A 25,992-nucleotide genomic window follows, 5' to 3' on the forward strand; every position below is an offset into this window, starting at 1 on the left:
TCTACTCTTTCAGTCTAATTCCAAAATGTGTATTATTATTATTATTCTCAACTTCATATCCTATAAGTAGGAAGGAAGATAAAATTGCAGTATTCCTAAAAATAGCTATACTTACATTTTCTTTGTGTGTGTGTGTGTGTGTGTGTGTGTGTGTGTGTGTAAAAAGTGTCTTGAACCAAAAAAGGTGTGGCAAATATATCCTGTGTATTCCTCTTCTAGTTCCTTAAATTTTCATGTATTTTCATTTTATTAATGTCTATCAGTTTCTGAATTTTATGTAAATGAGGAAGGATAAAAGAAGTTAAAAGTTAATTGCTTAACAGTAATGACTCTAAAGAATTGGCATTCTACATGTTTTGGAATGATCTAGGAAACTTTGAATGTTTTAAGTAAACGCTCAATGTTTCAAATATTGTTAATATGTTGAACATTTGTTAAATGAGGTAAAAAGCCTTATTAGTATTTTCAGATCCTTTCAGTAATCAGACTTATTTTAAAAATTGAAAAAAAATTAGTATTCTAGTTTGCCCTTGATAGATATACAGTTTATAATCAAGTATACCCTGAGAGGGGCGTCTGGGTGGCTCAGTTAAGTGTCTGCCTTCAGCTCAGGTCATGATCCTGGGGTCCTGGAACCCCCCCCCCCCATCATGCTCCCTGCTCAGCAGGGAGTCTGCTTCTCCCTCTTCCTCTGCCCCTCCCCTCCGCTTGTGCTTTCTCTTGCTTTCTGTCGCTCTCTCAAATAAATCAACAAAATCTTTTTTTTTAAAAAAGTGTATCTTGAGAGATTAACATGATTGAAATAGGGATACATTGGTAGGCTTCTTGAAGTTTTATGAAAGTCTTTGCTTTTTATAAAGAGAAGTCATTATATACTATTATAATGAGAGCAGAAAGGTAGTTTTTGCATGTTTTTTTTTCCCAGCTTCTGAAAATGATATTCATTGTGTTGGTATTTTACCTATACATCAGGAATGCAAAGATTTTGTATCTTTGTATTACTTTGTATTTCCTCCCTATCGCCAACACCAAGAATTATAAAACCATAGAAACTAATTGGGACAATATTACTTCTTAATTTTATAGTAAACATAATGTTGCAAGGAAACTGACTTTACATTTGATAGAGTGGGTGTCTCTGTTTTCATTATATTCCTCTAACTAAATTTATGACATTTCATTTGATAGATATTTATACGAGCGAATCGATGGAAGAGTTAGAGGGAATCTTCGACAAGCTGCTATAGATCGATTTAGTAAACCTGATTCAGATCGATTTGTTTTCCTTCTGTGTACCCGAGCTGGTGGGTTGGGCATCAACCTAACTGCTGCTGATACATGTATAATTTTTGATTCTGATTGGAATCCTCAGAATGACCTGCAGGTAAGTACATTGCCTGGCTGAAAATTAAATTTCTTTTTCCATTCCTAGAACTGTTTTTGATACTCCACCTCTTTTATTTTTATCTGAACAAACTAACATGTATGTTTCCCAAAGAAATATCTCTGCAAAATAAAATATGTAATCTTGCTTTTCATTTAATGACAATAAAATATACTTATTTAGATTATATATTTTCTAAGTAGGTTTATTACTTGAGTACAATATTTGTTTGAAGAAGTATGTTATGTGAATTGAGAGGCCTAAGCTTTAAGAATGACTTCTTTGTGGGGCGCCTGGGTGGCACAGTTGGTTAAGTGTATGACACTTGGTTTCAGCTCAGGTCCTGATCTCAGGGTGGTGAGATCAAGCCCTGCCTTGGGCTCCACACTCAGCATGGAATCCACTTGAGTTTCTCTCTCTCTCTGCCCTTCCCCTGCCCCACATGCATGAGCATGCAGTCACTGTCTCTCTCTCTTTCTCTCTCTCCCTTTCTCTCTCTCTCTCTCAAATAAATAAATCGTTTTTAAAAAAAGAATAACTTCTTTATAATAAATAAAAATCTCAGAATCTTACTTTCTGAAAAATAAGCACTTATCCTAATTTTGTCTTCTCAATCATCATATAATATCATATGCATAGATTTAAGACCTAATAGACTATGCCTTTTTCTGAAATACTGTAAAAAATTAAGATATACATCTAAGTTAAGACAGTACTTGGACCTCAGAGAAACAGGAATATTAGTAGAGTGATCAAATAGCATCAAAGTTTGTAGAAGATAAGCATCTAGGAAAGATATGAGAACATAAAGATTAAGAGAAATTCTTCTTTTATTGTTCACGGTAGTCTTTATTGTATTGCAATTCATATTATTAGTTTAAGTAGTTATAATGCCAAATATGGTAAATTATTACTAAGAATATACCTGACTTAATAAAAAATAAGGTTTTAACCTCTCATTTATATAACTCAGTTTATCTAATTCAAAATATCAAAGATCCAGAATTAATAGATTAAACCAGGGACAAACTCTTTCTGTAGAAGGCCAGTTTGTAAATATTTTAGACTTTTGTGGATTGCATAAGGTCTCTGCCACACGTGCTTTGTTGTTTGTTTTTATGGTCCCTTAAAAGTGTAAAAGCCATTCTTAGTTAGCAGGCCAGATTTGGTCCACAAGGTGTAGCTTACCAATCTCTAGGATAAATCCAAATTATAATTATTTGCCTTCTGGATGCATATTTATACTTACACTGCCTGCAGCACATTTGATGTTCTAATAGTTAATCTAAAATAAAAGCACATTATAGAACCTGAGGAGGAACTGGAAAAGCTGTGTCAGATTCCCCACTTTCTCCCTCTCACTTGTTTTTTCTTACGTATTGCTAATGTAGAATCTAGTCTTTATAGACTAGTGAAAAATTTGGCCTCTCATACTTTCCCTAGACCTGGAGCAAGGTTGTTCATGCACAATTCTGAGTAGTAAAGAACACAAAGGGTGTATGATAGAGTAAAGATGACAAAGAGTATAGCATCCGTGCCACCTATAAATTTTAAAGCCACAATTTATAACTTAGTCTTCTGAAGATAATGGGAAGGTGATTAACAATTTGGGAGAAAGACCACTGATTCTGTGGAACCTTTAGAGTCTAAATTTAAAACAAATTTTAAGTTTTGCAGAACCCCAAGATAAAATATGAAGTTCTTGGGATGCTTGGTGGCTCAGTTGGTTAAGTGTCCAACTCTTGATTTCAGCTCAGGTCATGATCTAGGGTTGTGGGATCAAGCCTTAGGCTCCACACTGGCGTAGAACCTGCTTAAGATTTTCTCTGTCCCTCTCCTTCTGCCCCTCCCGCCATCCCTCTTTGGGGGAAAAAAAAATGAAGTTCTTATGTAATCTCTGAGATCTCTACTTCCAACATGTATGCATATTAACTAATTAGTTCTTTCCTTGTTTAAGTAAAGTTATGTCTCCAGAGATATTCACCTTAAGTTTTTATCCCCCTCCAAATTACCCAGCTTAACTAAAATGTATTGTTGATAATGCTGTAGAAAAAACTTAGGAAATTCAGGGTTAGGTTTTAAGTTTAAAGGTTGAGTTGCCAGCAGCTAAAAATAATCAGTTCATAGATTTGACATTCCTGTCTAAAGTTATCTTGATGATACCCTCTTTAAAAAGCAATAATTCTTCATGGATTTATATTCTCTGAAATATAAGCTTAAATTTTAACTTAACTGCTGATTGTGGAATCATTTCTCATTTTAGTAAGCACTACCTTAATTTCTAGAAAAGGTTATAGCTAATTCAGTAGCAAGAGTTTCTAAAACTTCTCCCATACTTTTATGTTCCGTTGAGATAGTCTATTGTTAAATGCCTTTTGTGTAATCCCTTTTGTGCTACTTTGTAAAATAAATTGAATCTATAACTTCATTTTTTATAGGCCCAAGCTCGTTGCCACAGAATCGGTCAGAATAAAGCAGTTAAAGTCTACCGACTAGTAACTCGTAACTCATATGAGAGAGAGATGTTTGACCGAGCCAGTCTGAAACTGGGTCTAGATAAGGCTGTGTTACAGAGCATGAGCGGAAGAGAAAGTAATGTTGGTGGTGTATGTATATTTTCTTTTCACTTGAAGTGTTTGTGTTCTTACTTGCATTTAATTTTAACTTCAGGTAGTGTATCATCTAATTTTGATCCATACTGAACGCTAAACAGATACTTTCACGTAAGGAGGCATTTCAGAATAGACCTATATTTAGTTAATGCTTGTGAATCCTGTTCTGTCTATATTGCTCCAGTGCTTGTGAATTCTAAGAACATTTTCAAGGCCGAACTTCTTTGCTTTTAGGATATTTGTATCATGGCATAGCAAAATAGAATTTGTGAATTTTTCTGCATTTTTTTCTATAAACAGCTTTTCAAATTTTTTTATGTGTCAAACTACTGGGATTGGCTTTGTTTTGTTTTATGTGATATTTTTTGGCATTTTTTTCCCCCTCAAGATTGTTGTCTTATACTTGTAACAACTATAGAATCCTAGTACTAAAAAGAACCTTGAGAGGTTACCTGTCCCATAGTCTTTGTTGGAACTGAAGCTATTAGAGGCACATGTCAAATCTTACTTAAAGATAATAAGAAAGAAGTCAACAATTTCAGTGTATTCTTTCAGAGAATTCTCTCTTGTATATATTGTAAATGACAAATGCAGTTTAAACCTGACTCTAAACTTTGAAATTTTTTAGGTATGCTTTCTCATTTTAGGAACTTCAAAATAATACTGTTACCGAAATTATTTTCTCTTTAGATTCAGCAGCTTTCCAAAAAGGAAATAGAAGATCTGCTTCGAAGAGGCGCTTATGGTGCCATTATGGAGGAAGAAGATGAGGGCTCTAAATTCTGTGAGGAGGATATCGATCAGATTTTACTACGTAGGACAAAAACTATTACAATTGAGTCAGAAGGACGTGGGTCAACATTTGCTAAGGTATACAGTGAGTGATATTTTATAAATATGCCAGTAATGTTTACGACTAAAAAAATTTCCCTCTCTCTCTTAGTCTATTAATTATGTGCAGAGTATCTACTTAATGCTTAAGTAGAGTGAATTCACTTGAAAGAAGTAGGTAATATATTCTTTTCCTTCTTTTTTTTTTTTCCTGACATCTCATATCAAATTTCACATGTACTCTTCTGATCCTAGTGAAATGGAGTAAGTGTAATAACCGGAAATAGTTCTATGCATTAATCAGAGTAGAACATTTAAAATCAGATTTAGAAATTAAAGAACATATATGCTGAAGCCAGAGCAAGATGTGAGTAATAGTGTAGGAGGTTAAATTATCTTACATTAACTGACTATAATTTAAAGTACTTAAAGAAGAAAGAGGATTTCTAATTTCATCTTAAATACTTAAATCTAATTTGGGGAGGGTAGAACGAAATTTGTGTCTTGAAAGGAAGTATTAATAACTATCTACCTTATTTTGGGAAAACATTTCAAAAGTTTACTAACTGCTTTTCTATTCTCCCCCTCCTCCCCCCCCTTTTTTACAACAAGGTATGGGGTAAACCTATATGCTTCTGAAGAGTTTCTTATTGCCGTATTCTGTGTCACCTGCACTTCATACAGGTTTTCTCTTTTCCCCTTCACCTCCTTTCTGTATCCCCCTCTCCACTTTCACTCCGGAAGTCTATCTTTATGGAGAACTCTGTGTTAGAGCGGGTAGTGTAGACACTGCACCCAAAGTAATATCAGTCTTCCAATGAAAATTTTTGTCTCGCATTCATTCAGCAAATTAATGAAATCATGTGTCATGTGCTTTGCTACATGCTAGTAATACTAGAATGAAAGGATTCTGGTTGCTGAAAAAAAGTAAAGAAGAAAGTGATTAATTTTGCATAAAATTGAAGAGCCAGAGAATCAGGAAAGCCTTTGCGGAGAAAATCACGTCTGAGCTGAGTCTTGAAGGAAGCGTGGTTTTCGTTGTGTTATAGGGAGAGTCACAGGAATGAGTCGTGTGTTGCTAAACTACAAGGAAGATTTCAAGGAATATGGCACAGGCATGTCTAGATACACAGGATGAATTAAACGGAGATGAAAATGAAGGGATTGGGGGGGTCAGACTCAAATTGTGAAGGGCTTGAAAAAATTCCATTTTGAGGAATTTGAACTTGATCCTGAGGCAGTTAAAAAGCTTTTTAATCCCTTCAAGCAGAAAATGGACATAATGAATGCAGTTTAGAAATTTAACTTTAGCAGCAGTGTAGAGAATGAGTTTGAAAGGAGAAAAACTGGAGGCAGGGATACCAGATAAGAGGCTTATATGGGATATGATGATGGGTGAACTGGGGTAGTGGAGCACCACTCGAATCAACAGGAGTTGATGACCAGGTAGAAATGTATGGAAGGGGCAGTCAAAAAGGACTTTAAGACTTCTGGCTCAAATGCTCGGAGGGTCTTGGAATCATTAAGTAAGATAGAGAATGCAAGAGAAGGAAGTTTATGTGGAGAAAACAAAATACTGGGGGCTGTCATATTGGTGGTGCTTACAGGGGATCCAAGTAGAGGTGCCCAGGAGAGTTGCCTAGGATACAGACAGAGATTTGAGAGTTCACAGAGAATAAATCAGAAGAACATAGTATTGTGGAAACAAAAGGAATACTGCAGAAGTATAAGGCTGAGAACTACAACTGGTCATGACTGGACTCTAACTTCTTTCATGAGAAATCTTGTTTACTTGGGATTCCTCAACACACTGTCTACAGATAGTACAGAAATCACCTTTGTTGGTTATGCTGTGCCTAGAGAAACTCTCCTTGAAGTTTTTTTCCTTTTTAATTAGTGTAGACATGTGTAAAGTGTTTAATGACCACAGGTGATTCCAAGGCTTCCTCATTTACAGTGCTAATGAGAATCATTATGGAAAGCCAGAATACCAGAATTTGAATTCTGACTCATAAGCTGAGTGACCTTGGACAATTAACCTTTAAGAGTCTGTCTTGTCTTTAAAGAGGAGAGCGTCATAATCTTGCTTGGCCTTTTCTACTTTACACTAAAGTGCTATATGAGTATTATTTTATTCAAGTGTACTCTAATCATAACCAGCTGTGCTGTAAGAATGTGAAATACTTAAGCATTTGAATTTCTATTTGAAAAACCCTCAAACCGTGGAGTAACTTGTGTTTGAAAAGAGGGCTGACTGAAGAGGTACTTCAGTAGATGAGGAAGTCCAGAGAGTGGTCTTGGAATTTGTTCATTTCCACAGTGCGAGCTAATGCCGCTACATAGTGGACATTGGGCATATTAGAGTATGGTACCACTGTGCAGGGGCCCCGAAGGTGCGAAGTTAATAGTGTTTTATACTTTCTCTGGAATTTCCAAAGACTTCCTCTATGCTTAATTGTTCTAAGTGGTTTGGATAAGTGAAGTAATTCCAGTCTGTTTCTTTGCATTATCAAACAGTTGTTTATAAAAAGCTATATATATGGAGCAGAGTACATAATAAGACTATTTATTTAGTCTTAGTACGTATCCATCAAATAAAACTCATTATTGGCAGCTTCATTCATAAGTGGTTCTATCACCTAAACCTTGTTTTGAGATATTTTCATAAGGGCAATCAGGTGCATCCTAGAAATAGAAAATTTTCTCACCTGGTTTCTTTACTTTCTGGTAGAGAACAAGACTTTGAATTGCTTAATTCACAAAAACAAAGCAGTCTGTGTATCAAACTTCAGTGGATTGCTTATTTGTAAGGGCCCTTCCATGGCACTCATTATCTTTCTGCTACCTTTTGATGTAGGAAGATGGATTTCTGCATTTAAAAAGTCTTCCCTTGTAAATAATAAGAAGATTTAATGATCGAGGGAAAACATTTAAAGAAAAATATTTTTAGAGGAATTAGGATATTAAGATTTAACATTTGGAAGAAATCAGTATACCTGTACCTGATGACATCTTCTACAACAGGCATCTTATTTCTGTAGGCATTAATCTGTTACGGTCCTTGAGGATTTTGGAAGTCATCTTGAAAATATGTGTCCTTTAACAATAGCATCTATGATTATTTAGAAATATTTTTTATTTTACTTGAAAAATAAATTTATCATTTTTCTTATAATGAATATAACAAAAGCTGCTGAAGTACGGTTTCTTCCAGGTAAAGTATTTTAATTATCAGCAGTTACCTGGTAGCAGAATAAAAACGATTATCTACTCCGCAACATAGAATTTTTTTAAGGTTAGCAACCATAGCCTAGATTTCAAAAATCTGTTTCCCTTTAACGGCTTTTCATATTAAATGCCTGTGTAAAGCAGATGCTCATTTGCCAGATCTGTTAAATCTCAAGAAGCATGTATCAATGAAACTATAATATAAAATAAAACCCTGTGAAGTTCAGTGAAATTTTCAGTGTTCCTGGAAACTGAAGAATTTATATCAATGAAGATTTGAAGGTGTGGATGTCATATGTCCTCACTTATGAGAAATTCATTTCTGAATTAACAAATAGAAGTCCCTTGATGGTTTAGGAATTACTTGAGCAAAGTTAAATGTCTGTTCCTTATTCTCAATCATAACACTTTGATTGTCATCAAATACTTTAATGCGGATGATGATGGCTACTACTTTTCATTTTATTAAGCTAGTTAGCTTATGCTCTTTTAGGTTGGATAGGAGTTTTTATAATCAGTGGTTTATCATTAAGAGGTGTATCATTGTATTATTTCCTGTTGCCACTGTAACAAATTACCAGAACACAAATTATTTCTTATAGTTCTGGATGTCGGAAGTCCAAAATGAGTCTTACGGGGTTAAAACTCAAGGTGTCAGTAGGGCTGGTTTCTTCTAGAGGCTCTGAGGGAGAATCTGTTATCTCTTCCAGCTTTTTCAAGTGCCTGCATTTCATGGCTTGTGACCATATTATTCCAATCTCTGCTTCTGTTGTCACATAGCCTTTTCCTCTTCTTTCCTCTTATAAGGACAGTTGTAATTATATTTAAGGTTCACCTGTATAATACAGGCTAACCCCCCCATTTCAAAAATTATTAACTTTATCACATCTGCCAAGTCCCTTTTGCTATAAACATTCACAAGGATCCAGGAATTAGGACCTAAATATGTTTGGGAGCTATTACTTGCCCTACTACACTCATTTCAACAAATTAAAAATTACTATTTTAAAAAAATTATTATTTTTAGTAGTTTCACAATATTAAAGCTATAGTTTAGAGCAAGCAACAACAACAAAAAGAAATTTAAATGCATTTTATTAAAACATTTATTTCCATCGTTTCATAAAAATGCCTGGAAGGTGTACATTCTTAACATTTATAATGTTTCACCACTTGCTATACACAAGCATCTTAATAACCCCGCCTCAAAAGGATGTTTGATGGAATGAATGTACTTATTACTTGGTAAGCAGTGTCAGGAACAGAATCTTAAAGTTCAGCAAGAGGCATTTAGGATTTTAATTTTGTTTCTACTCATTTGTTAGACACAATATATAGATTCGAACTACAAATATAGACGGTGGTATAATGAAACTTGTGCACTTGTCACCCAGCTTCAGTAATTATAAGCTCATGCCAAGCTTGCTTCATCATTACCCTTTCCATCTCTCGTATTATTTCAAAGGAAATCCCAGATATTATATATACAGACATATATATAATATATATGAAAATTTCTTTAACACAACCACAATACTTATTATTACATTTAAACATAGGGGCGCCTGTGTGGCTCAGTTGGTTAAGCGTCTGCCTACAGCTCAGGTCATGATCTCAGGGTCCTGGGATCAAGTCCTGCATCAGGCTCCCTGCTTCTCCCTCTGCCTGCTGCGCTCACTCTCTCTCTCTCTCTTTCTCTGACAAATAAATAAATAAAATCTTTTAAATTAAAATAAAATAATAAAAATAAAATCATCAGGGCACCTGGGTGATGTAGTCGGTTGAGCATCCCACTCTTGATTTCAGCTCAGGTCATAATCTTGATCAATAATTCCTTCATATTATCAATTTTCCATTGTTCAAACTTTCAGACTTCCAAACTTCTCTTGAATGTCATAAATGGCTTGTTTGCTTATAGCCGTTTTATTATCTCTTTAATGTGTAATTTTCTGCATTTTAAAATTCCATCAAGATGGGTTTTTTAATGAAGATTTTTATCATTTGATTATATCCCAGATAATTAGGCATTATCTTAAAGCTATTTACCAATTATATTCTCCTTTGAAAATTATGTGACTATATTCTTCCCTTTAATTCTTGTAAGTGTTCCCATGCATTTTGTCAGGCCCTTTTTCTTTTTTAAAGCACCATGTATCTTCACTGCTTATTTCATTTTTATAAAGCACTTTGCTGACTTTCTTTGAAGTGGCGTATCTATTTTCAGGAACTTAAGTTGCGAATAATGGTTATTAGTTTGTCAGTTCCAATGTTGAGCTATAATATCTAAAGTTTGTTCCAACTAAAAGACTGTATAATTTCTAAAATATTTAAGAAAATAAATCAGTTATATTTTCTTTTGTTCCTCTGTAATCTCTTAAATTTTTACAATGACTATGCAGTATTTTTGTTGTAAGTAAAATTGTTTTTAATGTAAAGACAGACAGTGATTTTTTTTTTCTCAGATCCTGTATTACATTTTCTTCAGGAGACTTATCTATCTAAAAATGTGGTAGAAATAAAGTAGTATACCAGAAAATGAACTGTATAGGGAAAGCAGTTTTGAAATTCTTGTTCTAACCTAATTTCTTAATATTCATGTAGTGTTTCGAGAAAACATAACTCTGTCCTGTGTAGTTTCTTGACCAAAAAGATTTGATCCTTACTTACCAAAAGCTTGAGTTAAACAAGAATAATAACTTCCGTAATCTTTTCCTAAAACCCCAGCCTGTGTGGGCAGTGAGCCTTTTGCCTTGAGCAGACGCTGTGCTACGTTTCAGACCATCCCATTTGGAACATCCTTTGAATGTGTGTATGCTGAATTCAAATTCTATCCCCAGGAAATGTGAAGAGATAATGTTGTAAATATACTGTGATAGATTTTCCTCTAAGCTTCATAACATTTTAAGAAACTGTGATTATGTATTTCAGGCTAGTTTTGTGGCATCTGGAAATCGGACAGATATTTCCTTAGATGATCCCAACTTCTGGCAGAAATGGGCTAAGAAGGCAGAAATAGATATAGATGCCATCAGTGGCAGAGTAAGTATTTCTTTCCCTTTAAAAAAAACTACGTGTTGGGATACTTTGGTAATATTATTGTAGTATTTTAGGGTATTCAACTGTGTACTTACTGAAATAAATGTATCTGCATAAGTAAATTGATGTGGGGTATTAGAATGAGCCCCTGTTGAGCCAAACGCTGCTTCAATTTAATGCCTCTGATATCTGCCATGATCGGTGGTAACACAGGGAAAGTTTAAGTTTGGATATTTATATTCTTAAAATTACAGTGTTTTTCAGTTTTTAAAATGTCTTCAAATCATTAGTTACTTTGGTTTTGCTCTTTAACTTTGTTTTCTTGGAGTCTGCTCCTGTTAATGATAATCCAGATATAAAAGGAGAAAAAAAAAAAAAAGCAGTCAAGAAAGTGGCATTTTTAAATTGTTTCTTTTATAGCTTCCCTTAGAGTTAAGAAAGGTCCAAAAAGCTAAAATACAGTTTTTAGGACTGATAATAACATAACTGTTTACTTCATAAGATCCCTGTCTAATAATTGTATAGGAATCAATGTTTGTGAAACGTATCCATTATCAAGATAACAGCTAAATGATAAAAAGAATTTTAATAAAGCATTGATGCATGGGATCTATTTTAACGGATAGCCTTTTAGAATGTAAAACTTTACAGTGAGAAATAACACCACTGCATATATAATCATTACTATTTAATACATTTCAGAAATATAAGTAATTCTATATGAAACAAATAAGTAAATTTGAAAAGATATTTATAAAACATCATTGTTTATGGCATGTTTATATGCCTAAAAAAGCAATGGAATCATGAAGCCATATTAAAATTAATAAATGAGTTTAATGAATTAACTGGGTGAAAGGTAAATATGCCATATAACCTTCCTAAATACTAAGTACTAATACTAAGTCCTAACAGAAGTAGAAAAATATAATGGAAGAAAACATCTATTCACAGTAGAAAAAAAAAGATATAAAACATTTAGGAGTATACCTACTGACAGATGTGTATGATTTCAGTGAAGTGAATTATCAAATTTTATTGGAAGATTTCTTAGTTGGAAATTGAAAACCTCATATTTTAACCATTTTAAGAATTTATAAGCATAGAAATGCAACCCAAATCAAAATGTTAACAATACTTTCATTTAACCAGACAATATCTAAAGTTCCCCTGGAAAAATGAATTGTCAAGAATATTAAATGCACTTTTAGGAACCTGTCTTATAGCAATAGTCACACATGTACAGTGATAATATAGTACAGTGATGCTCGTTGCCACATTTCTTGTTTTAGAAGAAACTTGTAAACTAATTAAATCTCTTACGATAGAGGATTGATACATCCATTACTGTCTAATGCAGTAAGTAAAAATAATCATGTATATCCCTATGCACTACTGACCTAGAAAGACCTCCAAAACAGTCAAATTTAAAAAGAGAGGGAGATACAGAACAGTGCTTAGAGTATATTTATGATTTTTCAGAAGGATATATTGGGGATCCACAGACACGCCTATGCATTTATGCAGTAGTCCAACTAGAGCACCCTGTGAGTCAGGCACCTTTCTCACAATAGGGCTCACGTGCTCAAGACAAATCAACCACTGCTTTTATAGAGCTTATGAATTCTGGTGGGTGAGACAGAAGTAAACACATACATAACATAATTTCAGAGTGGGAAGAAAATAGAATAGTCAGATGGTAGAGAATGCTAGGAGGTGTGGAGACAGCATGAAATCAGGTGGGTAGGGGAGGTCACTGAGGGGACAGTTGGGCTGAGACTGAATGACCAGAAAGAGCCAACAATGTAAAGACACGAGGAAAATCTTTCAAGGTACAGGGGATGGCAGTGAGCCATTGGTGGAAATAAGCTCTGTGTATTCCAGAAATAGAAGTGACGTTATGGCAGAATGTAGGCAGTTAATGAGGAGGGGATGGGCAGTGTCACAGACCATAGGTATGAGTCATATCATCGGGCCTTGAAGATTACCCTGATGAGTTAAGCACTTTAGAAATAAACTTACATAAGCACATATTCATTTAATACTTACACAATTACATTTTCTTATTTATATCTCACAAAAAAATTTAAAGTTTTTCTGAAAATGAAGTACAGAGAAGACAGACTAGTGTTGTTTACCACATGTTAAAACATGTTAAAATATTATAAAGGAACCATAATTAAAACAACATGATACTGAGAAAAAGATGTAAAGAGCAAAGAATAAAATAAGAACAGAAAAAGATCAAATTATAAGGTTTAATAAAGAAATAGTATTAGAGGGCCCCCTGGGTGGCTCAGTCATTAAGCATCTGCCTTCGGCTCAGGACGTGATCCTGCGGTCCTGGGGTCAAGCCCTGCGTCAGGCTCCCTGCTCCACTGAGAGCCTGACATGGGGCTCGATCCCAGAACTCCGGGATCACGCACTGAGCCAAAGGCAGCCGCTTAACAGCTGTGCCACCCAGGAGCCCCTAAATAAATAAAATCTTAAAAAAAAAAAAAAAAAAAAGAGAGAGAAAGAAATAGTATTAGAAGAAGAATTATTTAATAATCATGATTAGGACTTTGAGTTAGTATTGGGGGGACATTACAATGATACACTCTGTACCAAGTAAACTCCAGTTTGTGATGAATTTCTAAAAAAGTTTTTGAAAGCAGGGTACCTGGGTGACTCAGCTCAGTCAGTTAAGCATCTGCCTTCGGCTCAGGTCATGATCTCAGGGACCTGGGATCAAGTCCAGCATTGGGCTCTGCACTCAGCAGGGAATCTGCTTGAGATTGTCTCTCTCCCTCTGCCCCTTTCCTGCTTGCTTGCTTGCTTGCTCTCTCTCAAATAAATAAATCTTTTAAAAATAGAAAAAAAAAAGGAAACATCAAAATCTCAAAAGATTGTGGGCAAAAGATGTTTGAAAATTTACTCAAAAAATACAGTTAGGGTTTTTTTTGTTTTAAAGAAGCTGGGGCAGGGCAAGGGGACAACTCTTTCTTACTTAAGAAGGCCAATTAACAAAAACAGAAGGAATAAGAGATAGAAAAATCTTACTATTGACTTACCACAGCCATAACTGTAGCAGACAAGATCCATTGATGAATTCTAAAATTAGTGGATGAGACTGCAGGAGAAACAGACTTTTTACATATTCTCAAAGTATATCTTCCTAACTTAGAAATTTTTCATTAAAGGTCAAAAGCATGTCAACTTAAAAGTTGTTTTGAATGAATTAAACTGAATGAACGTGGTGAGGTTCATGCACTTACTACCTTGCTTTTTGTATTTTAATAAAACTCTTTTGGAGAAGACTAAAGCATGTTTCTGTATCTATGAAATATTTGTATCCTTTGACCAGATCATTACTGGATATTTCCCCTTTTTGGGATTTATCTTTGGGATAAACTTAGATTACAAATATTTATTTGAGCATTATTTATTTTAAAAATTGAAAACAGTTTAAACTATGAATTAAAGAAAATTAATATGCATAAATGTAATTTAGTAATACATTTTATGGCTATTGTAGAAGCATAATACAATAACTCATATTAATAATAAAGCCAGATACCAAATTCTTTTCATCCTATGACTGTAATGTCACAATATTATATGTGTATGATAATAATGATTTTAAAGGAATATAAAAAATTTTATGTTGATTTGATAGGTTGATGAATTATTAGTAATTTCTGTTTTCTGGCTTTTTATAATTATTCTATTCTCTGTACCATTTGAAAGGTGAAAATGTAAAAACACTGTTGTAAGCAAAATAGTAAAATGGCCTTCAAGTAATAGCTGTTAAATTTTACAGAACAGCTTGGTTATTGACACTCCAAGAATTAGGAAGCAAACAAGACCCTTTAGCGCAACAAAAGATGAATTGGCTGAATTATCTGAAGCCGAAAGTGAAGGAGATGAAAAGCCCAAACTCCGGAGACCCTGTGACCGTTCCAATGGCTATGGAAGAACTGAATGCTTTAGAGTAGAGAAAAATCTTCTCGTTTATGGGTAAAATACGATTTTTAATGTTTCTTGTTAGTAGTCTGCTATATAAAGTTACAGAAAACATACACTATATTCTGTATTGGTTTTTATCTTGTTAGAATCAATAAAATCTGTTTAAAGTACCCTAAATTTATTATGTTTAATGTATATTTATTAGAATAATGGAATATCCTTAAGTTGTAAATTATAAATGTATCACTGAAGTCAAATTCCTTGTCCTGAGATTTGCATATTTAGTAATATAAAATGTATAGTCTTTTTATCCATTATTGAATAAGATCACTCAAAGTCACTCTACCATGGCTCTGCATTTTTACTCACCGGGTGGGGCGGGGGGGGGGGTTGGTTGGTAGGGGGACTTTATTAGGTAAATCCTGTTAATGACAACATGTGTTTTTTGCAGTTTTCAAGGATTTTGTTTATGAATTCTGTTTTTCTCTGGACTTGACTCAATATTAATATAAATATACCTTTTTAACCAGATGGGGCCGGTGGAGAGAGATTCTGTCTCACGGTCGTTTTAAGAGACAGCTGAACGAGCATGATGTAGAAATAATTTGCCGAGCCCTCTTAGCATATTGCCTTGTTCACTACCGAGGAGATGAGAAAATTAAAGGCTTCATATGGGATCTCATTACTCCAACTGAAGATGGGCAGACACGAGAGCTACAGAATCATCTAGGTAAGAAGATTCTTCTTTTTAAATTTATTTTTAGTTATAAAGGTAGCACCTACCATAGTACTCTATAAAGAATGGAAGCACTATAGGTAACATTAAAGAACCCTTAAACTTCAGCCTCAACTCAAGTACCGAATTAGAAAATACCAGCTGCTCGGTTTGGTTGGGTTTTACACGAAGCTTTACATGCAGTTGGGTTGTTAATCAGATACGTATCAGTTTGCAGATTGTTGTCTCAGCAGTCTTCCCATCTGTAATCAAGTAGATCTATCTCATTTTAAAACTCCTTTTTAGTAGTTCATAGTGTGGATATTCCGTAGTTTATTTAGCATCTGCTTTAATGATGGGCGCTTAGGACATTTCCAGTTTTTAGACAATTGAAAAACAAATTTCAGTGAAGAACCTCCTACATTTTTCCTTCTGCGTGTGAATAAATCTTTCGCTAAAATAGATACCAAGAAATGGAATTGCTGAGATGTAGCATCTCTCCATCCTTAGTACCTAAAATGTAATCTGTTAATAATAACAGCATCTCCTGGGAGCTTCTTAGAAATACAGAATCTTGGGGCGCCTGGGTGGCACAGCAGTTAAGCGTCTGCCTTCGGCTCAGGGCGTGATCCTGGTGTTATGGGATCGAGCCCCGCATCAGGCTCCTCTGCTATGAGCATGCTTCTTCCTCTCCCACTCCCCCTGCTTGTGTTCCCTCTCTCGCTGGCTGTCTCTATCTCTGTCGAATGAATAAATAAAATCTTAAAAAAAAAAAAATACAGAATCTTAGGCATCAGACTTACTGAATCAGAATCTACTTTTTAACAAGTTCCTTCGCAATTAGTATGTATATTAAAGTTGGGAAATATTGATGCACATTTTAAGTTTTCATCAGTACTTTAATTTGCCACCAGATATGGGTATACCAATTTACAGTTCTGTCAGAGATATATATAAGTACCTTTTTCTCTACATCTTTTCTAATAGAATGTTCTTTTCTGCATAAAGTAATTCTTTCATAGCATAAAGTAATTGAATTTTCTGTAAAGATAAAAAAAAGATTGCTACGCCCTCAAATTTGTGTTACAGTTTTATTCTGTTTAATCAACAAATACCTGCTATAGGGCCTACTGTGTGCTTCTTGTGCAAGGTACTGAGAAGAGAAGAAGAAACAAGATCCCTGAGCTCAGGAACTTTCCATTCCAGCCAGGTAGACAGACATAATAAGAAAGTAGATAAATAATTACAGAATGTGATAAGTATTGTGAAATAAGTAAGTGCTGAGATGGAGAAGACCAGAAAGCACCTATTTTGGATTAGGCTGGTCACTGGAGGCCATCTCATTAGGGGGCAATGAAATTAGTAATGTGAAGAGTGGACTGCTGATAAAGATGGAAGATTGACACAAATATATCACTCTTCCTTTACATGTCAGTAAAGAAAAAATAATTAAGGCATTATGCTTGATCAGTTCTACAGGCAGAAGTCCTAGTTTCTTCAACAAACAAAAGGGGGGTGGATAGAGAGGCTCTCTGTAAACCAGTGATTCTCAACCAGGCATGATTTTGCACCCAGTCCTGCCACCATTCAGGGTTGTCACTGCTTTGAGCATGTTACTAGCATCTAGGAGGTAGAGGCCAGGAGGGCATGGACAGCTCCCCACAATGAAGAATGATGCAGCTCAAAATAACAGTAGTGTTGAGATTGAAAACCCTACTATAACCTAAAAGATTTGAGAGTCCTCACCCAGCTGCAGTGTGGGGGCCTGATTTGGATCCTGACCAAAATAAACAACCCAGGGGATTTTTTTTTTTATTATCTTTATTAGATAATAGTAAATTTGAATATCAAATATTAAGGAAGTATTGCATTTCCTAGGACCGATAATGGTATTTTTTAAAAGGAGGCCATGTACTATCACTGAGAGATACTCAGATATTTATTAACGAAATGAGTGATGTCTTAGATTTACTTCAAAATAATATGGAAGGTTGGGGAGTGAACAGGGTATGGATGAAACAAAATTGCCACGAGCTGGTAATTATGAAAGTTGGATGATGGAACATAGTGACCCATCATATTATTCCATCTATTTTTGAATGTACTTAATTCCATGATTAAAAAATAAATAGGCATAAACCCTCAAAAGAAGAGAGAGAGTGGAAGAGGAAATAGCAATTTTGGAAGAAAATTGATGAGTGGCTACTAACTCAATCAGAGAGAGCTAAATCTCAGGTCAGCAGTAGGAAAAGGCGACAGCCAACCAATGTGCTTCACAGATTACCAAAGGCTTCAGTTTGTGACACATCAGAAACCTCTGGAAGTAGGCGTAAGGACAGAGATTAGGACTAGGAGTTCTTTAAAGAGAGTTCAGATTGCCAGACACCCTCCTGAACTCTGTGTAGCCAGAATGAAGAATGACAGAAACTTTATTCTCTAGGGTTGCCTGGGTGATTTAGCCCATTAAGCGTCTCGCTCTTGGTTTCGACTCGGGTCATGATCTTGGGGTCATGAGATCAAGCCCTGCATTGGGCTCAGCGCTGTGTGTGGGGCCTGCTTAAGAGTAAAGAGGACTGGGGGTGCCTGGGTGGCACAGCGGTTAAGCATCTGCCTTCGGCTCAGGGCGTGATCCCGGCGTTCTGGGATCGAGCCCCACATCAGGCTCCTCCACTATGAGCCTGCTTCTTCCTCTCCCACTCCCCCTGCTTGTGTTCCCTCTCTCGCTGGCTGTCTCTATCTCTGTTAAATAAATAAATAAAATCTTTAAAAAAAAAAAAAAGAGTGAAGAGAACTGGAATATAGAATAGTATTAGTAGTAACATAGAACAAAGTACAATTTAAGGTGGAAGGCATTAATTAGTATCAAAAAGAGCCTGCACAATAATAATAAAAATGCCTGATCCTTAAAAGAAGCTATAACAAGGGGTGCCTGGCTGCCCCTACCCCCCAAAAAAGAAATAACAAGTATAAACTTTATACACTAAACTAAACAATCTCAAAATAGAAATGCAAAATTGCCAAAATTTTAAGAAGAAATGGACAAGTCCACATCAAGCTTCTATTTACCATTGTCGTGAAACTCCTAGCTGGTAGACTACAGCAAAGACAAGACGCATGAGATAAGAATTTAAAGGAATCAGGGGCGCCTGGGTGGTGCAGTCGTTAAAGCGTCTGCCTTCGGCTCAGGGCGTGATCCTGGCGTGCCGGGATCGAGTCCCACATCAGGCTCCTCCGCTGTGAGCCTGCTTCTTCCTCTCCCACTCTCCCTGCTGTGTTCCCTCTCTCGCTGGCTGTCTCTCTGTCACATAAATAAATAAAATCTTTAAAAAAAAAAAAAAAAGAATTTAAAGGAATCAAAACTGTATTTTTAGTAATTGTTAAAAATTGCAAGTGAGGGGCGCCTGGGTGACACAGCGGTTAAGCGTCTGCCTTCGGCTCAGGGCGTGATCCCGGCGTTATGGGATCGAGCCCCACATCAGGCTCCTCCGCTATGAGCCTGCTTCTTCCTCTCCCACTCCCCCTGCTTGTGTTCCCTCTCTCGCTGGCTGTCTCTATCTCTGTCGAATAAATAAATAAAATCTTTAAAAAAAAAAAATTGCAAGTGAAACAACTCTAGCATCACTGAAGATTCATAGGTAAGCAGTGGTATACATTCAATGATAGTCATAGTAGATTTTTACATGGCAGGAAAATAGATATATTAGAGCCTCATGAGTTAGCAAGTATAAATCTCAAAAAAAAAAACACATCAATAAGTTGCAGAATTGCCTGTGTTATATAATATCTGAAAACTTAATTACTAAATATTTCTCCAACCTACGAGTACAAACAGGCATGGTATGACATCAGGGTAGTGATTATCTCTGGGAAGGAAGGATTGAATTGGACTTCAACTATGCATACTAATTTCCTTTAATGAAAAACTGACCAGATATGGAATATGTTAAGATTAAAAGTAGGAATACTTCTTTGTATTTTTGAAAAATTTTCAGGGGTGCCTGGGTGGCTGAGTCGGTTAACCGTCTGACTCTTGGTGTGAGCTCAGGTCATGATCTCATGGGTCATGAAATCCACCCCCATGTTGGACTCCATGCTCAGCGGGAAGTCTGCTTGAGGGTTCTCTCCCCCACTTATGCTTGTACTCTCTCTCTCTCTCAAATAAATAAATCTTTGAAAAAATATATATATTTCAGGGGCACCTGACTGGCTTAGTCAGTGGAGCATGCAGCTCTTGATCTTGGGATTGTAAATTCAAGCCCCGTATTGGGTGCAGAGATTACTTAAAATCTTGCAGAAAAAAAAACATTTCACAAAGAAATATATCACAAAAATAAAATGAATTTAGCTCTCTTAACCAAGAACCCACAATGACTAAACCTAATCCAGTTTTGCAAATCAAGAGGCCAAAACTTACTGTTTTGTAACTAGGGAAGCTAAACGTAAAGCAAAGGGGCAGATCTGAGCTTTAGGTTTTTACATTTGGAAAAAAATAATGTGTTTTGAAACAAAAAGTAAGTCAGGGTGATTAATTTCAGATACAGAATTGTTGAGTACTTGTGGGGCGGGTACTGTTAATATGTATATACAATCATCGTATTGACTTACCTTGCAGTTGGGTCAGTATTGTTACCATTAATATTTTAAAGATCTCTGTATAGCCTGCACAGACCTCTGAAAGTCTCCAGAAATTTCTTGCATTGAAAAAAATGTTTCAAATTGCAAAACTTTATACAGATCATCCCTGATTTCATGTGTCCTTCTCATTTTAACAGGCCTATCAGCCCCTGTACCCAGGGGTCGAAAAGGAAAGAAAGTAAAGACTCAAACAAGCTCATTTGATATACAGAAAGCAGAATGGCTTCGAAAATACAATCCTGAGCAGCTACTTCAAGATGAAGGATACAAAAAACATATAAAACACCACTGTAATAAGTAGGTAGTAGGGAATTTTTAACAGAACTCATTAAAAGTTTATATTTCTGAATTTATTAAAAATCTTAAAGCATGCTGATTTTGAGTACAGAGACAGTGTGGTCTAGGACCAATCCTAATCTTAATCTTACAGGGTATCCTTCAGCAAATCATGGTACCTCTTGTGTCACTGTTTTCATCAACAGAGAGAGAAATAAAACTGGCCTCCAAGTGATCTCATTATATCTTACTTGGATATTAAATTATGATGATTGTGAAGATTTTGGAGAAACCTATTTTACTATATATGGTAGTAATGAGATTTATTTAATCAGAAGTAATTATTATTTAATTATAAAAATTCTGTATGCAAATTATTTTCCAATTTTAACCTCATGGATGAATTTTCTTTAATGATTAATACCTTTGTGTCTTTTGATTTCTTTTCCCTCATTTTTAGGGTTTTGCTTCGTGTAAGAATGCTGTATTATCTAAAGCAAGAAGTCATTGGAAACGAGTGTCAAAAAGTATTTGATGGAGTTGATGCAAGGTAGGTTAAATAACCTGTTGATATTTTCAGTAACATGATGAGGCAAGAGTTATAGGACCAGAAAATTGTACAGTAAGTGGCGCCTTATTCAGTGAAGTTCACAAGAAGAAAATTCCATCAAATGTAGAGAATTCACCTTTGCCAGTTCATTGCCTTTCCTCCATTCGTCTCAATATTTGACTGTGTCACTAAAAGCTATAATAATAGTGATAATAATAGTAATAACAACAACAGCAGCAGTAGGAGTAAGCGTCCACCACCAAATCTAAAACTTAACCCTTTCTGTCCTCATTCTTTTCTTCTTCTCTCTTTATTCCAGCGGAAGAGGTTTTATGGACACTGACTTTTACGTCCACATATGATCCATCTGATGCCCTGATCTCTCAGCTCCTTATTCTACTTCTCCCTTTGTGAAATGCTATGTTCTTTTTTTTCTTTTTCTTTTACCTTTTTTTCTTTTTTGAAATGCTGTCTTCTGTAGGTATTCATGCAGCCTTACCCACCTGTTGTCCTTTTTCCTCACTGGTCTTTCCTCTTCATTTTCCTAGGTCTTACATTGGATTGGGCAGGAGCTCTGCCCTCAGCTCTCTTTCTCGGCTGTACTGTCCTTTAGTCTCATCAGACCAAATCCAATAAGAAACAGATGACTCTCAAACTTACATGTTCATCCCAGAGCTCTGACCTGAGAGAGCTGCCTCCTAATATTTCCACCTGACATCTTCATGTTTCCCTGGCTCTCCAATCTTCTGCCTCCAACCCTTTTCCTCCCACCTTCCCACACACATGCCTTCTCCATCCTGCTAAATGGACCGCCCAGGTGCTCGGGCACCATTCTTGATTGCTCCCTTCCCCTTACATCCCTCAGGAGCATCTGTGAGCTCCACAGAGTACTGTGTACGCCCGAATCTGAGCACTTGTCACCACATCCTCTGCCAGATCTCTAGTGCAAGCCACCATTACGCCATGTTTAGACTTTTGCCGTGGCCTCCTAATTGGGTCTCTCTGCCTCCTGTCTATAGGCTGACCTTCACACAGCAGCCAGAGTGATCTTTCTGAAGCAAAAATCAGGCCATGGTGCCCCTCTCCTTCAAATCTTCTGGGTTTTTCTCATTTCTCTTAGAATAAAATCCGTACTCCCTATGGCCCTACATAACTTGTGTCCTCTTCCTCCATTCTGTCCCTCACCCACGGTGCTGCAGCCACACTGGTGTTTCTGTCTCTCCAGCGTGTCGGGCTCGTTCTGTGCTCTGCCCCCTGGTACGCTCTTGCACCTCGTCTTCCACAGAACTGTCTCTTTAGATAATTCAGGCCTGGATTCAAGTTTTACCTCCTCACAAAGGCCTTCCCCAGCCTCCCTCCCCTAGTCACTCACTACTGCTTGACCTTATTTTATCTCATTCATGATGCCTATTCAAGTTATATTTATTTCTATGTCTTTCTCTTCTCATTACAGTTTAAGCTGCTTGAAGGTTAAATATGTTGTCTTATTGATCTTTCTTTTCACAGCATCTTGAATCTGGGTTGTGGTAACACCCAATAAATTTTTTTGGCTAAGTGACTCCTCTTTTCCCTTGGCCTGACGGGAGCCTATCCACTTGTGATTTCCCAGAAACTACGTTCTGTGAATTATCCCTATATTTTCCTTTTTCATTAATCTCCCCCTCTCTGGCTTCTCATTTGGATTTTCACACGTTGACATCTCCCTCAGCATAGACACAGACATACACACACACACACACACACACACACACACACACACACACACCACTTTTGGACCCAGCATCTCTTCACAGTATCATATGATTATTCTCCTTGATTTCACAGCCAGACTTCTGTATCTGTGTCTCCTTTTTCTCCTCTCCCATTGATGATGTGCTCCCCACTGCAGTTCAGCCAATGCCCCTCACTCCACCACCTACTCCAAGAAGTTCCTCACCTATATGCTTCCTGCTAAACCCATGGATATATCATAGTGTTTGTCTTATTTTACCTTTTTTTAAAAGATGTATTTATTTATTTGAGCGTGGTGGGGAGGGACAAAGGGAGAGACCATCAAGCAGACTCCCCCCCGAGCATGGAGCCCAACATGGGGCTCGATCCCACAGCCCAAGCTGAAACCAACGTTCAGATGCACAGCTGACTGAGGCACCCAGGTGCCCCTGTCCTGCTTCACCTTTACTGACCACTTCCTTCTTAAAATGCTTCTGTAACAGCATTCGCCTGCAGAGGTTCTTTTTAGCTTTCTGCTCGCTGCTTTGCGGGCTCCTCTTCAGTCTGTCTCTTAAATGTCTTCTCGTAGGTGCTCTCTTCTTGTCACCTCCTTTTCTTGGATACTGTCATCTTTTCTGCGGTGTCAGTTTTTGTTTCTATACTATACTCCAGGCCTTTGCAGTCTTGCTGGAACATTTGCTTTCCCCCTTGCCTCTGTTCACCTCCCTGACACTGTGCAGCTGGCATCAACTCAGCCTTTCCTGGCCTCTGAAGTCCAGGTCAGGGACGTATCCAAGGTCCCCTGTTACAGTGTTCACCACGCAGTATTACAGGTACCTCTTCACAAGGGCAGGGAGTGTCTGCCTTATTATTGCTGTTATTGGCACATAATGAGTGCGGTTTAAATGTATTTTGAATGAATGATCTAGCCTGGGGAAGTTAAAGGCAGCGTTATGCAAAAGACAGCACATGAACTGAATCTTTAAAAACAGAAATCAACAACAGGGGCACATGCGCCTTATTGTATTCCTTTCCCTAGCAGTTAACAAACGCTTAATATGCATTTGGTACTTCACTGGAACGCTGGGTAAGGTATATGCTCTTCACAAGGAGGAAATCTTTCCACCGCTGGTGATCATCACAGTGTATTGAGCTTAGAGTGCCACCTGATGGTTGGTGAGGGGAACTACCTGACCCACTTTCTTTTCTCTAGCCTTCATCTTTCAGTTCTTGTGCTTACTTTAGTCCTGGTCAAAAAAATCAATCAAAAGTAAATATCTTCTTTAACTGTATTTTTCCTCATCATTTTTTCAGCTTTCATTGTATCATAGGAAAATCACTCTTTCTCTATTTTCCTACAGTAAGCTAGAAAATACTGTGATTGCAACCCTTTTGTTTTTAAGAAAAATTAAAGGTAGTAAGATGTTCATTTAAGTGCAGAAAATTTTCTTTAAGAATCTAGAGAAATGTCTCCATGCTTTTCTCCATATTTCTTGGGTTAAAAACTTTTTCTGCTGGCAAACACTTAAGAAAAATAAAAAGTAATTTCCTATCTGTATTTCGTGTTTTATTTACTTACAAGACTTGTAAGTCTTATGTTTTCATTGCCATTGTCCTTTATTTCTACTATATTAGTAGCTAAAATCAGGTTCTTGTGGACTAGCTCAGGAACATATTGACCATTTATCAGTTTATTTCTATATGAAAAGTTATTTTGAGTTCCCAAAGACAGTGAACTTACAAATGAATTTTTGCTACACAACTTAATTGTAAGTAGGAAACTTCCCATTTTTTCGAAACAACAGGCCTTTGTTTATTGACTTACGAAATTTTGGTGCTAAGACAAGGAGATGAAATTCTACTTAATTTTTGTTATGTTTTATTATATCTCTCATTCTTTGAAAGTTGGTGATTCACGAATACCAAATAGGGAAATTCTCAACTAGAAAATTTGATTTCCCAAGGTAATTTAGCCTATCCAATCTCTTTTTTTTTTTTAAGATTTATTTATTGGGGTGACTATGTGGCTCGGTTAAGTATCTGCCGTTGGCTCAGGTCGTGATCTCAGGGTCCTGGGAACCAGCCCCTCATCAGGCTCCCTGCTCAGCACAGATTCTGCTTGTCTCTGTCCCTCTGCCCCTCCACCTGCTTGCTCTTTCTTTCTCAAATAAATAGATAAAACTTAAAAAAAAAAAAAAGAGGATGTGTTTATTTATTTGACGGGGGAAGGGGCAGAGGGAGAAGGAGAAAAGCAGACTCCCTATTGAGCACAGAGCCCCACATGGGACTTGATCCCATGACCCTGAGATCATGACCTGAGCCAAAATCAAGAGTCAGATGCTTAACTGACTGAGCCACCCAGGCACCCTTCTACCTTCTTTGTTGAATAAAATATAAGAATGTGTGTGTGTGTGTGTGTGTGTGTGTGTGTGTGTAAAAATTAATGATATTCATTTGCTGATTGTCAGATGTTAGCTATATGCTAGGCTAAGGGAGACAGTGCTTGAATCACTATGTAAAGAAGTAAACATTTCAGTCCTTCTATGCATGGCATATTTTCATTTTTAGCGGTGTTGTGTTACTTATAAAAGGTTTCTGGGAAAATAATAATTTCAAATGATAAGCAAACGAAGTTATGTTTGCAGAATTATAAATGCTCTTTAGTAGTTGTTTCATACTCATGAAAACAGCCAAATTACCAAAGAATCATGGATTTATTATAGTTTAAGTACTTTATCATATTGTCATTTTTAGGCATGGTATTTATATACAGCATAAAAATAGCACTTTGAGTGTTTTAGTCAAATTATGAATCAAAAACTTGCCGTTTTCCTTCGCTTGTAAGCAATGCTTAATTTGTCAGTGGCATTTTCTAACCAGTAGCAGTCTAGAAAAGATATGACTTGTTTTGCAGCCTAAAGCAATTAATTTGCCCTTCTGGGGCCCCAGTCTCTTCATATACAAAATGAAATGTTTGAACCAGCTGATTTTGTCAAGTTGTTTGCTGACGTAAGGCTCTACTCTCCCATAAAATGCTTTGTTTATATCTAAAGGAAATCAGTGGAAA

The 25,992-nt window shown here is 36.4% G+C and overlaps 1 protein-coding gene across 1 annotated transcript in view; it reads left to right on the plus strand.

Annotated features, from left to right (window-relative positions):
• Positions 1-25,992, plus strand: part of CHD9 (chromodomain helicase DNA binding protein 9) — a 214,081-nt gene that overhangs the window by 153,753 nt on the left and 34,336 nt on the right. Inside the window, 8 exon segments of the mRNA XM_040633303.1 lie at positions 1,189-1,384; positions 3,823-3,990; positions 4,687-4,866; positions 10,984-11,094; positions 14,894-15,090; positions 15,570-15,769; positions 20,527-20,686; positions 21,126-21,215. Coding sequence (XP_040489237.1) covers positions 1,189-1,384; positions 3,823-3,990; positions 4,687-4,866; positions 10,984-11,094; positions 14,894-15,090; positions 15,570-15,769; positions 20,527-20,686; positions 21,126-21,215 — 1,302 coding nt within the window.

The sequence above is a fragment of the Ursus maritimus genome, unplaced genomic scaffold (assembly GCF_017311325.1).
Source record: "Ursus maritimus isolate PB19 unplaced genomic scaffold, ASM1731132v1 scaffold_19, whole genome shotgun sequence".
In the NCBI taxonomy this organism is placed as follows: domain Eukaryota; kingdom Metazoa; phylum Chordata; class Mammalia; order Carnivora; family Ursidae; genus Ursus; species Ursus maritimus.